We start from the raw sequence: 13906 nt of genomic DNA, 5'->3' as shown, positions 1-13906 counted from the left end.
ATAGTCGAGACAACTTTGTACAGCAGACAAAAGCTGCTTTTGCATTGTAAGAGTGGCATGTAATATTTTTAAAATGCTATGAGTCTAAGGATGCAATATTATATTCAGGTACATTTGGTTAAAGAGAGAACTCAGTGCTGGAAAAACAAAATGCAGGGTTTAGTTACCATGGATTCCTCCTCCATAATCTTTAGAAAAGGAGTCATGGGGCAAAAAGTGCCATTTCTGGTATATGGTGGATTTTTTTTAATAGTAATGTTTCAGTGCTGGTTGTAAATAAACCTGTACAGAAAGGATATGCTGAACAATGAGTCACAAATTTTGACCTTTTTTTTTTTTTCTCTTTAGGTCAAGTATGAAGTTACAGAAGATGTGTATACTTCCAAGAAGAAACAGCATCAGACCATGATGCATTATTTCTGTGCATTAAATACTCTTCAGTATAAGAAGAAAATAGCCATGCTGGAACCCTTGCTAGGATATATGCAAGCTCAGGTGAATATGTCGAACAGTGAAAGTTGTAGCTTTGAAATAAGGTTGGAGAGTACCTTTCACTGTATTGCTAGTAGGAACTTTCTCACGGCATTGTTGGTGACTGTTCAGTAAATCTTTGACACTGACAAGTATGCAGGGAAGCTAAGAATTGAATGACTATAGCAATGGTATGGTCTTCTCACCTCCAGAAGAAGGTTCGCGTTCGGTATTGAAGTACATTCTGAGGGAATGATATGAGGAAGCTTGTACTTTTACTGTCCTTTGGCAGCTGTCTGAAAACGAAGACTTGGGGGGTTGTCTAAATGCGTGAGCTCATTGAAGTCTTTGTCTACTGTTCCATCTGAACGCTGCTGGTGTGAACTAAAAGGTACTGAATTTGTGTTTAATGTAGTCCTGTTTGAAAGAGGACTATGTTCATGCAAACTAGGTACCTTTTTGTTCAAGCCAGCAGCGTCCATGTGAGGCAGTTAAGACTGCAACAGTTTGGTGCACTCTGCAACTGATGCCCCTCATAGTTCTCACTATGGCACAATGTAGACCTAGCCCTAGAGTCAATCATTGCAGTCTCATCACTGCTGGAATGCTGGAGGCACTGGAATGGTGTTCACAATCATTCTGGCTCAGTTTAGTAGCTAACTTACTAAAGATAATTGTTGACAATTCAAATTTCTTTTTACATATGTGTTCAGAGAGAATGTGACAAATCACTTTCTGCTTCTGTTGCTAAGTTTTAAAAAAACTGTAGCCCAGGCTTGCCTTTACTATAGTAACTGCCTTGCCTTCATTATACTTAGCTGCTTTCATTATGTTCACAAGAAACCTACTGTATCCTGTAAGACATTAGTTGAAGCCTAAGCTAGCACAAGTGTGGTTAAGTAGGCCATAACCCTTGGCATAGATCAACGATTACCTTTTTTGATTTTAGGAACTAAGAAGAGCTTGCTCACTAGTAGGAGGTAGAATGTTCCAGTAGTGCTACCACAAGAAACATGGAAGTAGTAACCACAAATGGTAGTTATATCTATAGAAGGACACCTCAACATTAGTAGGATGAGGAAATACAAATAAAGATAAGGGGAAAAATCCCTACTGAATAATGCATTAGATATGATGGCCTCAACATAACATAAAAATTGCATCCCAGCCTGTGGGGCTAAGAGAGAGATGTAGCCCTTGAAAGGGGTCAGAATGATAGCCACTGGTGATGAGGAGGAAAGTGATGGTGATGAGGAAGATAATGACTGACACTTCAGATTTTCCTGCAAGGGGTGATCGGAGTATTTGGACATGCAGATGTACTTCTGTAGTGTCTCTGTCTACCTCACTGAGTTAGAGTGTTTGTGATTTTTTGCTAAATGTATTAATACAACTACTTGGAAATATAGAGGCGTTCCTATCGTGTGAGTGTTGCGATTGTGCACATCGTGGTTCCCAACTATATAGTAATTTTAATAATACTGGGCCTGATCTTGGGGCAAGAACCTGTCAACCCTCAAAGTGATAACTGGAATTCTTAGGCAATCAGTATAATTAATACATAATCTATGGATCAGGCTACAGAACTTAGTCGTCATTCATTTTCTTTGCTATGCGAGTATATTTGGTGAAACTCTGACCTCATTGAAATCAAAAGCAAATCTCCTATAGATGTCACTGGAGCCAGGAACACCAATCTCCTACTTCGTTTTCATGCAGAACTACCCATAAGATCAGTTTTTAAGTATCTTTTAAAGTGAAGTCGCAATGAAACTTATTTTTGCTCAAACAGATCAAAATTTTGTAGTAAAAAACAAGCTAATATAGAGACCTTGTGAGAACGTCATTACCAGAGAACGTAGCCTCCTCTTCTTTCCCTTCATAAAAGGATTATTTTACCCCCATATTGTGATTGAAATGTTTCCATGTTCTTCTTCAATATGAGTACTACTGCTTCTCATCTACAGCTCCAGCATAGAAGTAGGAACTAAATTTGAATATCTTCTGCAGTAAAGCCGAACAATACAGCTGCATTCTGTTAACATCTTATCTGAGCGGTGTTGTGAAGCGTGAAGGACATGTTCCAGAATCTTTAGATTTAGCGGGACGGATAGACCAACAATCACAATGATTTTAGAGTTCCTATTATTGGATCTATTACTAGGGTTTTAAAAAAAACAAATAGATGGGTTTTGTTTGGTTTATTGAATGAATGGTTTTTCTCTCTCTTTTTTTTTTTTCTTTAAGATAAGTTTCTTTAAAATGGGTTCAGAAAATCTTACTGAGCAACTGGAAGAATTTTTAACCAATATTGGCACAAGTGTACAAAAGTAAGTTTTTGTTCTTCTTTGTTTAATTGTATCCTTAATGCCTAATATTGCCTTCACTAATTTTCTTTTTTGAGTCTGCCCACAGCTACATCATCTCTGTTAATAATGCATTGTATTTTATGCTATTTTAGTGTTCGCAGGGAAATGGATTCTGAGGTAGAAACCATGCAGCAGACCATAGAGGACTTGGAAGTAGCCAGTGATCCATTATATTTACCTGATCCTGACACAACAAAATTTCCTGTCCATAGAAATCTAACACGGAAAGCTGGCTATCTTAATGCAAGGAAGTAAGCTACCTACTATTATTTTAAAAAGTTAGAAGAATTTTACTCATTTAAAAAAAGGCACATTGGATAAGGAAGCGATGTTTATAAAAACAGCTATATTGGATTGTTCCTAAACATTTAATTGGTCAAATTGAACTAGCCACAGTGAAGCTTGATATGCTTCCTTTCTTTGTATTCTCCTCACATGATAGATTGAGTTGTGGATTATTTGGCATTAATTTTTGGATTTTAGTAATTGGCCCACCTTTTAATACTCTGCATTATTCATTCAGTGATCTTAAAGGAAAAGTAAGTGTTGTTAATGCCATAAGACAGAGACACTGAAACAGAGAGATCAGGTGACTTCCTCATAGTCACAAGAACCTAGCAGTCAGGAATAGAGACAGACCTCCTGATTTCCACCTAGTGGTTCGAGAAATTATGCTCTTTTGTTAATGCAACTTAATCCCCTGGATATTTGGGCCTACAAAAGAATATGGAGATGTATGTATTATTCAATATTAATTGGGTTGCAATATCAGAAAAGACAGTATTTGAAGGATTAATATTATATTATGTTGCTCATTTTCTAAGTAAAATACAACTTTAGGATAAAAAGTTTAGGTTACAGTAGAATAAGAGTTTTTGTACTTTTGAAATATAAGGAAAACACATTATGCATTATACTAAACAGACTTTTGTGAACATGCATGGCAATTTAAAGGAGTGCTCTTTGGCCCACTAGAGGGAGACATTATTTCACATATGTAAAGGCAACCTATTGGTTTTACAATTGGTTAAAAACGAATGAAAGCTATAAAGTTTAGTGTGTGTGTTCCCAGTTTATACCATGTTCTGCATACATGGAGAACTTCATAAAAATCAGACTAATGTTACAACAACCACCTAGAGGAAAAGTATTTTCCTGAACTTGAACTATGAATTATTTAAATAGTTCAACTTTTGTAGCTAATGTTGAAGTGAGAAGACCTGTACAAAAACAAAGATGAAGTTCCAGTGTTGGGTATTCTCAGTGCAATACCCCAATTTATTTATCATGAAATTCCTCTTGTATAGATCTGCAGAGGCTGTATGCTGTGGTCCAGGGCTCCCGCAGTCTTTTCCTGTGAATCAAATAAATAAATTGGGTGGAAAGTTATGGATCTTTAGTTGGCTATGTTGATATTAATACTTGACATCTAACTTAAGTCTTCTCAGTGGATTAAAACAAAATGCATTGTTTTTGTTAAAGAACTCTTGATCCTACCACCAAAGGGGTAAGGAAAAAAGACGACCCTTTGATTTTTGTGACCTATAAAGCAACGCTCTAAACACCACCGGTTAAAACACAATTGGTTTAACCTTTACTTCTAATTAAGTTTCTTATAGCTGTAACAGTTGGCTAGCATATTACTTTTACATGGTTCATCATATAACTAGGATATTTAAACCAGTTTAGTTTAAAGTAAAAGGATACAAATGGTGAAGAAACCATTACACAACTATGTTGTGTAAATTAATCTAGGACTTAGAAAATCTATTGGATTTTATTTTCTTAAAAAGACTTGAAGGTCTTGTTTTTCTGATTTCTTTTGTATTTTTCTAACTTAGAGGTCCGGCTTAAACATGCAATCCACTAAATCAGTGTCTCCCTTCTTGTTTTAGCAAGACTGGGCTGGTGTCTTCCAGTTGGGACAGACAGTTTTACTTTACTCAGGGTGGAAACCTAATGAGTCAGGCAAGAGGTGACGTAGCTGGAGGACTTGTCATGGACATAGACAACTGTTCCGTGATGGCTGTGGACTGTGAGGACAGAAGATACTGCTTTCAGATAACATCTTTTGATGGCAAAAAGTTAGTATTCATTCTTATGATAGTGTTATCTGTAAATGACACTATATTCATTAACTAACTGGGAAAAAAAAAGACAGATTTCAATTTTGGCTGGTGAAAATTTGAACAGGTGTTTTTGTTTTGTTTTTTAAAACTCTGACTTTTTTTTCCTCCACCATATCCTAAAGAGCCACATGGAGCTGCTGATAACAGGTTGGAATAATCAAAACCCACAACAGTTCCATAACCATAAACGGTTATACTGAATGTTGAACAAGCTGTAATCTATATTCATTTAAACTGTGTGAACGTCACTTTTTATTTGGATAATTCCAAAACATTTGCACTGAAATCTGAATATGTATTAAGTGAGACTGAGTGCTAGCATGTGGGATAGCTTTCCATTTGTTGTTGGAGCAATGCTTCTGGGTTTTAATCTTCAAATTTACTTTATTAACAAGATGTTTATGAGTATAAATTCAGTGTACCACAGTAAATACATTTATTAGTATTATTTAGGTTTGTCCAGTTCTAAATAACTGAGATGTCAAACAGGTAAAATTCAGTGTAATTCTTGCAATTTTTGCTGAGCGATAGTCCCGTTCAAACCTCTAGAATTCACTACAAACACCAGAATCCTTCCATACAGCTTTAAGTGTAACCTCTTACTTCTGATGTCCATAGACTAGACTTTCAGGCATGAAATGCAGTCCTGGACTCGTAGAAAATGAGCTGTTGATTTATGTATGATATCTGTGACCTATGTTTGTACCCAAGCTTAAAGATGCTTTTAAATAAGGTTTAAATACAGCCTTAGCTGTTTGTAATGCAATTTCATTCTAAAGATCACATAACTGTTTTGACCTATTTAACCATAACTTATAACAAAAATCTATTATACAGGTAGATGGTGTATTGTATTAGAAATGTAAATATTCTGCTATAAATTGGTGTTTTGAGATAATCAAGTATAAGTACTCTTGCATTCCCTACCATTGCAACCTAACATTCAGCCTTAGAACCATCCGGTGTTTATAGCATGTTGTTAGGGCTGAATTCCCATTGCCATTTGAACACAAAAAGATCTTGATTGTGCTATAGCACACTCTGATCCCCTACGAGATCACTTACAAAATTATTATACATTTTTATAATAACCTAATTTTTTTTAACAAACGTGCATAATAACTTGCCTTGATGTTTCTCTGTTGATATTTTTAAAAAAACTCTTAGTCTTGTACGCATGGATGTGAAAGTGATCTGAATAATGACTTTATATATGTAGAAAATATGAAGTGCTTTTCAAAATCCTTTATAAAAAAACTTGTTAAAACAATGTTTTTGTATCTCTATCAACGAAATCATCCATAGCTTAGGTATCTTTGATTCTTACCATTCCCAGCAATTTCAAAACTGAGGTTGTCATACCAAAATAAGTATTGCTTTTTCATGAGAAACTCCAAATTTAGCAGGGTGCAGCACAGCTTCTTATATGCTTTCTTCTAGAAAGGAAGATTCAATATTCAGTTGTTTACTTTGTGCAATAATATTTAGAGAGAAAAAAGGTTGGCGCCATCTACATTAATACTTCTCTTCTGTTTGGACACTTGCAAAGCCCTGTCATTGTTTTGGGTATGAGATAGTGAGCTGACTAGTGCTTGTGGGGCATAGGCAGTGAGGCTGTTTCATTGCTGTGTAGACTTTTGGATTCCACCTGGAACCCAAGTTCTGGGACCCTCACCTCACAGGGTCCTAGCGCCCAGGATCCAGCCTGACCCTCTGCACAGCAATGAAACTGCCCTGAGTCCAAGTCAGCTGACACAGGCCAGTCACTGTATCTAGTTTCTGTGTAAACATATCCATGGATGTGAAACTGTCTAGCTTGTTTCAGACTACCTGACTGTTCAATTCCTATGTACTCACAGTTAGCACCTTTGCCTAATTTTTGCATAGAAATAAGATTGCTTGCATCTTCAGTTAAATCTAGCTTCCATTTAGTATGTGTGCATAGTTCCCAGTGTTGTTAGTACAAGTTACATTCATATATCAAGGGGAAAATTTACCTCAAGACAAAGTTACTGAAAGGATCTTTTTCTTTCAAATAAGTGAGCCTGAGAATTTTTTCTTATTCTCTCTTCTTTCAGATCTTCAATCTTACAGGCAGAGAGTAAAAAAGATTATGAAGAGGTAAGCTTACAGCAAGTGCGTGGTTGTTCAGATGCTTTTTCTGATAATTCATTACACCTAAGAAATATTTCTTAGGTTATCAAAATGAATAGTGACCTGAAGATTTCTTCTACCCATACTGACGTCCCTTTATTTCTACCCTGGAAAAAAAATCTGTGCCAGTAAAAGTGACTGTCAGTGGGGACCTATAGGTTTAACTTGGAGGAAAAATAGCCAGCATAGTCATTGGCAATAAGGGAAACAAACACTGCACACCTTTTTGGGGGGCAGTAGTGGGGGTGTATACTGTATGCTTTTTTCCTTTGAGTCAGCCAGCTATAGAACGCAAAAGAAAGCCCAAAATGAAATATCCTGAGTGCCATGTTGCAAAACAAGAGGAAAACCACATCCAAACTTTGTTTAAAAAGTCACTGTAGTACATTCAGTCAAAAGATCATAGAATTAATGTTGTAAAAATCATGCTCTCTTAGTGGCTTTGCTAAGGTTATTTTTGATGGTAGCTTTAGAACCGAGTTAAGAAACAAGCACAGGATCATGCATCCTCAGCAAGAAGCTCAGAGGCTGAGTATAGAAAGGCATTTAATGCGTTCAGTATCTGCTAGGAAGACTGCATGTCTCACTGCCCACTGCTGGGGATCAAAGAAACAAAAATACATGTTTCAAACAAAAACCAAATGTTTGTTTGCTTTCTGGTTGCATTCGACACTCATTCTTGTGTAAGGGTTGAGGTCCCAGATCCACCTTGCAGCAAGAATGCACCTATCCAGGTGCCACTGATCACTCTTTCAATGAAAAACCACTCTTGTTGAGTGAGTGATTTATTTACATACAAGCATCAGACCTACCCAGTTATAGTCAAAGGTCACAACGTAAAGGTTCTTCGGTGACTCTTCTCATCTGTTGTCTGCCCAGACTCTTCTCACATCTTGCAGCTCACACTATAGGTGGGACAACCAGATTTCACCAATGTCCCCATCCTGGGATTAAACAGTTGTCCCACATACTTGGTGTCCATCCCTCCTGGGCTTCTCTCTTTAAGTCCAACCAGGGCTTTCCCCAGTGTTCTTGGACTCCCCCACCCCTCCCAGCTCTTTCAGAATCTACAGTGAGGTAATTCCCCTGAGCCCTTCTTTTCTCAGGCTTTCAACAGCACTTCTTTCCTTCCCTTATCAGAGGACTTTCAGCTCTCCCCAGGAATCTTCCAACAGCTTGCTCCTGTCTTTTTCTTCATCTGGGGAATTTGGCAGACCGCACTGGTTGCCCCTGCCTGAACTTTCTTACTCTAGGCAGCTTCCCCCTCTCTTTCCCCCCTGCAGCTTCCTCCCCTACTCTGAACTCTTTTGTGAGAAGCCCTGAGTCACTCCCCAGCTATGATTGATAGATAATTGATTTGCCCTCAAGTGGAACCAGGTGAGCTAAATAGACACTACTCCAGGGGTTCTCAAACTGGGGGTTGGGACCCCTCAGGGGGTTGCAAGGTGTGATAAATGACTTGCGGGGCCGGGAGCTTCCTTTGATGAACAGGCGGCTAGCTGTAAAATCCCTCTTGGTAGCTGTTCTCTGCTTGCTTTACTTGTAAAGGGTTAAAAGCCCCCCAGGTAAAGAAAAGGAAGTGGGCACCTGACCAAAAGAGCCAATGGAAAGGTTAGAACTTTTTAAAATGGGAAAAAAGCTTTCCCTTTCTCTGTTGTTCTCCAGAGACATGGAGCAGCAATGCTATAAGCAGGAATTCTGTGTAAAGTTTGAACCAGATATGAAAACCATTAGATCATATCTAGAACTACAACCCAAAAATGTAAGTAAATTAGGAATGTTTAGGAAGAGGCGATTAGGTTTATTTCTTTATTTTGGCTTGTGGATCTGTGCTAACTCCAGATGCTTTTGTTTGCTTGTAACCTTTAAGCTAACCCCGCCAAGAAAGCAATTTTGGGTGCTTAGTTTTTGGAATTGCTTTTTTAAAACCTAGCAAAAGCCTAAGTTCCAGATGTATTTTCTTCTTTTGATTTTAATAAAATTTACCTTTTTTTAAGAACAGGATTGGATTTTTGGTGTCCTCAAAGGGCATATGCTGTTTGATTTGCTAATGGCAACAGCTAATTTCCTTTTTCTTTCTTGGCTCTTCCCCAGGAGGGGGGTGGGGTGAAGTGAAAGGGTTTGAGGGTACCCCACAGGGAGGAATTCCCAAGTGCTCCTTCCTGGATCCAAGGGTTTTTTCTTTTTGCATTTGGGCGGTGGCAGCGTTTACCAAGCCAAGGTCAGAGAAAAGCTGTAACCTTGGGAGTTTAATACAAGCCTGGAGTGGCCAGTATTAATATTTAGAATCCTTGCAGGCCCCCACCTTCTGCACTTGTAGTGACAGAGTAGAGATTCAGCTTTGATATGAGGGTGTTACATGGGGGCTCGCGAGCTGTCAGTCTCCACTCCAAACCCCACTTTGCCTCCAGCATTTATAACGATGTTAAATATATTTAAAAGTGTGTTTAATTTATAAGGGGGTCGTACTCAGAGGCTTCCTAAGTGAAAGGGGTCACCAGTACAAAAATTTGAGAACTACTGCTCTACTTGGAGGCAGCTAATGAGTCTGAGGACTGGTCCCATTCCCTCTTGAAGGGACCAGGCACCCTGTGATGCTTTCAAACAACTCTTCTTTCAAAATGGAGGGTAAATCTAGCATGCACTGTAGTTGCCCATGCAAATGGATATCAGCTGGAGAATTGGTCAGTGTTTATACGCAGTGCCAACATCTTCGGGTGTTGTCAAGTATAGATGCAGAGAGAATGAAGACAAAGAGTGGAAGTTCACATAATCTTTTCCCTAAATGTTTTAATCTGGGGGGGGGGGGGAGCTAAAATTTGAAAATAGAAATAGTTTAGTTGTGGTTTACTACATTTCTTAAAATGTAATTGTTATGAACTACTCTGTGCTAACAAAGGAGGTACTCCATGATACAATTTAGACTTCATTTGGGCATCTTTTCCCTCTAGAGCTGAAGACTGAAAAGGATCTGTTAGCAAACTGCTCAGATAAAGCCTATTGATCAGACACATTTCACTAAATTCTTGAATCTATTTAGGGTTTTCCAGAAACTATGTGGAGCAAATCTGTTAAACGCCTTTAAATATTTGCTAAATAAAAATATTACCTTGCATTCATTTTTAATATAGACTTTCTTGATGCAAGAATAAAAACTTAACGTTTGTAAGCTTTTAGATTTCTATAATGCAAGTATGAGCAGGCAGTTAAGGGGGATATATGCAAAATCATGCTGCTCTGTGTTGTTGCTGACTATACAGTACAATCAGGGCCCCATGCACTTTTACAAGGACCCCTAAATTCCTGTGATATTTTTCTCACCTGGATATACCCTTCATTCCCATCATCCCTTCCCCACACCTCCCCACCCGCACAACTATGAAACATAGCTGAAAATACTCACTTGTAAAACCATTCAGTTATTTTTGACAGTGATTGTTTTTGAGGAGGGGTTTTTCGCTAAGGTGCCCAATTGATCCAGCTCTGATCCCTGGGCCTCAGCTCCCATCACATTGTCCAGCAGCCCAGTTCATAACCTCCTTTTCTCATGCGTGCCAGAGAATGTGGGGGAGCTTGTAGCGAGCTTCAGCAGCTCACCTCCCAAGCTCTTTGGGTCTCTGTTGCTGCACTGTTCTCCAAGTAGCACAACTGGCTAGCCTACAAACTTCTGGCTACAAGCTGAATTCTAGCTTGAGCTCCATGGAACAAGGAAAAGTTGACATAAGAGGCAGCTGCAAGCAAGTTTCAGTAAGGCAGGGAGATAGAAAACAAAATATTGGGTGCTGGCTGCAATATTGTGGAGGTAAATTCTGCTATACGGTATGACTGTCACGGCGGGAAGGTGGTGGAAAGAAAAATCAGCTAAAATATTTAAACAGGTTTTTAAAACTACAATACACTTATTTTTTTTTCTTTCTCTTTTAGTGGATATGTACAATAAACAACATCTCTAAACAGATATACTTAAGTGAAAACCCTGAGGTAACTTTGATCATTTGTTTTATAATATCCAAAACTAACCCAAAAGAATATATTTAAATTTAGATGTGTATTCATTTTAAGAGATCTGCTAGACCTAATTTTATAGTATGAAATTAATTTGAATGCGTCTTACATCTCGGACTAGAAATTTTTCCATGGCAGGAAATGTAACTGTTTTCTAAAGCAGTGCATGTATTGGCAGCACTATAAACTTTTATAAGCAAGTAATACACATTTCTTCCACCTGAATGCTGAAAAGGGGGCACATTAAAAACTAGCATTACTGAAAATGTAAATAACATTCTAAAAATTGTTTTTCAAGAGCTTGTCTGTATTTTGCTTGCCACAAATCATTGTGGGGAGTAATGGAAAACTTCACTTTCTAATCGAGCTGACTGTCAAATAATCGTATGAATAGGGCCCTACCAAATTCACAGCCATGAAAAATGCATCCCAGACTGTGAAATCTGTATATTATAGGGTAAAAGCACACAAGAGACCAGATTTCACAGGGGAGACCAGCATTTCAAGTTGGGGGTGCTCACCCATAAGAGTTGCAGAGGGGTCACAATGTTGTTTCAGGGGGGTCGCAGTATTGCTGCCCTTATTTCTGAGCTGCCTTCAGAGCTGGGCTCCCAGCCAGTTGCAGCTGTTCTGAAGGCAGCATCGCCATCAGTAGCAGTGCAGAAATAAGGGTAGCAGTACCACAGCCCCACCTACAATAACCATGTGATCCCACCACAACTCCTTTTATGGGTCAGGACCCCTAAAATTACAAGAGCGTGACATTTCAGATTTAAATAGCTGAAATCATGAAATTTTTGATTTTTAAAATCCTATGACCATGAAATTGACCAAAATGGACTGTGAATTTGGTAGGGCCTTATCTATGAACAAAATTAACATAGTAACAGTTTGTGTAGGAAGGAGGCCATGCATGGAGCTAATCAAAGTAGTCTTGATCATTCAGTAGGTGGCAAAATATAACTCTCTGGTTATTCATAGGTCTTGCAGGACACCCAAAATCTTAGTAAATTAGGGTAATTGGTTGAATAAATGCTCAGACTTACTTGCAACTGCTAAACCATTCTCACAGGTGATGTTACTGCTTTCTGCTAGTCCTGTGGGTATGTATATAAATCAAATACGATACTTTTCTGCTTCAGGCCTTTGGCAGGTGCAGTGTGGTGAAGTACCAGAATGGTAACCTTCCATTGATCATATTCTAGAATTGAGAACTAGTGGAAGCATAATATACAGGCACTATATTAAATTGTACATGAATCCACTATGGAACCATGAAATATAAGCTCCTCATTAAGAACAGGAAACTTGACAAGTGTAGATCTGCCAGTTCAATGTGAAACAAAACATTGCTTGTGATACCAGTTTTCAATTTTTGGACTAATAATGAGTTTGTGGATAATAGCAAAGCTATTTGTGTGACAATGTCTAAATTAACTAAACTGTAAATAGGAAACTAAAGGTTTTTGTTGTCCCTACTATGCAGTCACTAACATCAATGAAACAAATGTGAGTTACATACATGTATATTTTGATGAATACAGAGTTGGGGCCATATATCATCCTGGTATTAATAGGTGTTGCCATTGATAGGAACATGTGGTTCCAGCATAGATTCAATTTATAGATTCTCCTATTGCATGTAATAAAATTTAAACTGAACATTCTAAATTGAATTTGAAGAAAATGTTTTCAGTTACCTTTTTTTCTTTTAATTACCTAGGAAATTGCTGCACGTGTAAATCAGTCCGCTCTGGAGGCTGTCACACCCTCTCCATCCTTCCAACAGAGACATGAGAGCATGCGGCCAACAATGTACATTACGGAACAGTTGATCATTTTAAGAGCACATTTCTAATGGGTGTCTGGTGAAGGCTTCTAAATAACATGATTTGCAGAAAAGGTTTCAGTTGTCTACAGTGACTTTTGAAACCTTTAACAGGATAAAAGTTCTTGAACAATGTCGTAAATGCATTTTTGATAAATATTTTATGTTCTATGATGTACATTAAGAAATAAATGATCCAGCACTATATCCAGTTTTGGTACTTTACCATTTAAGCTATGTGACTAATTTGTTGGCTTTTGACAATCTTGATTCAATTTCTCAATATTTCTAACAATTAGCATCAGACTTCTAGTTGTAAGATATTTCACATTCTAGTATGTGAATGCCATATCAGTGATGAGAGAAAGTAGTAAATGATTAAAATTGAATCTAGACTGCATTTCTTTATACTTTGTAATGATAGTATTGTTTCTCTTAAATTTCTTCTAATATTTGTCTTGTTTTATTTTCCCAAGTTCATAATATTATATTGTGTCACCGTGGAGTTTCATTTGTTATCTATAAGCTTACATCACTCTGTTTTGTTTTAGACAATCTCGGCCTCCAACAGCTCGTACTAATAGCTCTGGGTCTTTGGGATCTGAATCAGCAGCTTATCAGCACTTCCTGGATTCCCTTGTTGCTCCTGACACACCGATACAATTTGACATCATTTCTCCAGTTAGTGAAGATCAGCCTGGTCAGGCAAAAGCCTCAGGGCAGTCGGGCAGGTAGGAGAAGCAATGGAAGAAAAATCCTTGTATTTTTCTGATTTACAATTACAGAAATAAAAGTAAGGAAAGCAAATCCAGCCAGTAACTCCATCATGTATATTTTCTTTTCTTTGATGTTTTTTGTAACAAGTATGCAGAGAGCAGGCCTGCAAAACAGTATCTTTTTCACACATAATTGTGAAACTGCCAAGGATTTACTGTAAATTCAAGATGTAG

The 13906-nt window shown here is 37.9% G+C and overlaps 1 protein-coding gene across 4 annotated transcripts in view; it reads left to right on the top strand.

The window, feature by feature from the left end:
* Positions 1 to 13906, top strand: part of APPL1 (adaptor protein, phosphotyrosine interacting with PH domain and leucine zipper 1) — a 56549-nt gene that overhangs the window by 27924 nt on the left and 14719 nt on the right. For all 4 annotated transcript variants that reach the window (XM_038408670.2, XM_038408671.2, XM_043520007.1 and 1 more), the window contains 8 exons: positions 349 to 495; positions 2719 to 2801; positions 2933 to 3091; positions 4736 to 4924; positions 7048 to 7090; positions 11048 to 11104; positions 12852 to 12943; positions 13508 to 13687. In XM_038408670.2, coding sequence (XP_038264598.1) covers positions 349 to 495; positions 2719 to 2801; positions 2933 to 3091; positions 4736 to 4924; positions 7048 to 7090; positions 11048 to 11104; positions 12852 to 12943; positions 13508 to 13687 — 950 coding nt within the window. The remainder of the gene's footprint in view (positions 1 to 348; positions 496 to 2718; positions 2802 to 2932; positions 3092 to 4735; positions 4925 to 7047; positions 7091 to 11047; positions 11105 to 12851; positions 12944 to 13507; positions 13688 to 13906) is intronic.

This window comes from Dermochelys coriacea, chromosome 7, assembly GCF_009764565.3.
Source record: "Dermochelys coriacea isolate rDerCor1 chromosome 7, rDerCor1.pri.v4, whole genome shotgun sequence".
Classification (NCBI taxonomy): Eukaryota; Metazoa; Chordata; order Testudines; family Dermochelyidae; genus Dermochelys; species Dermochelys coriacea.
The sequence above is the reverse complement of the archived record's forward strand: the minus strand, read 5'-3'. Positions and strand labels throughout refer to the sequence as shown.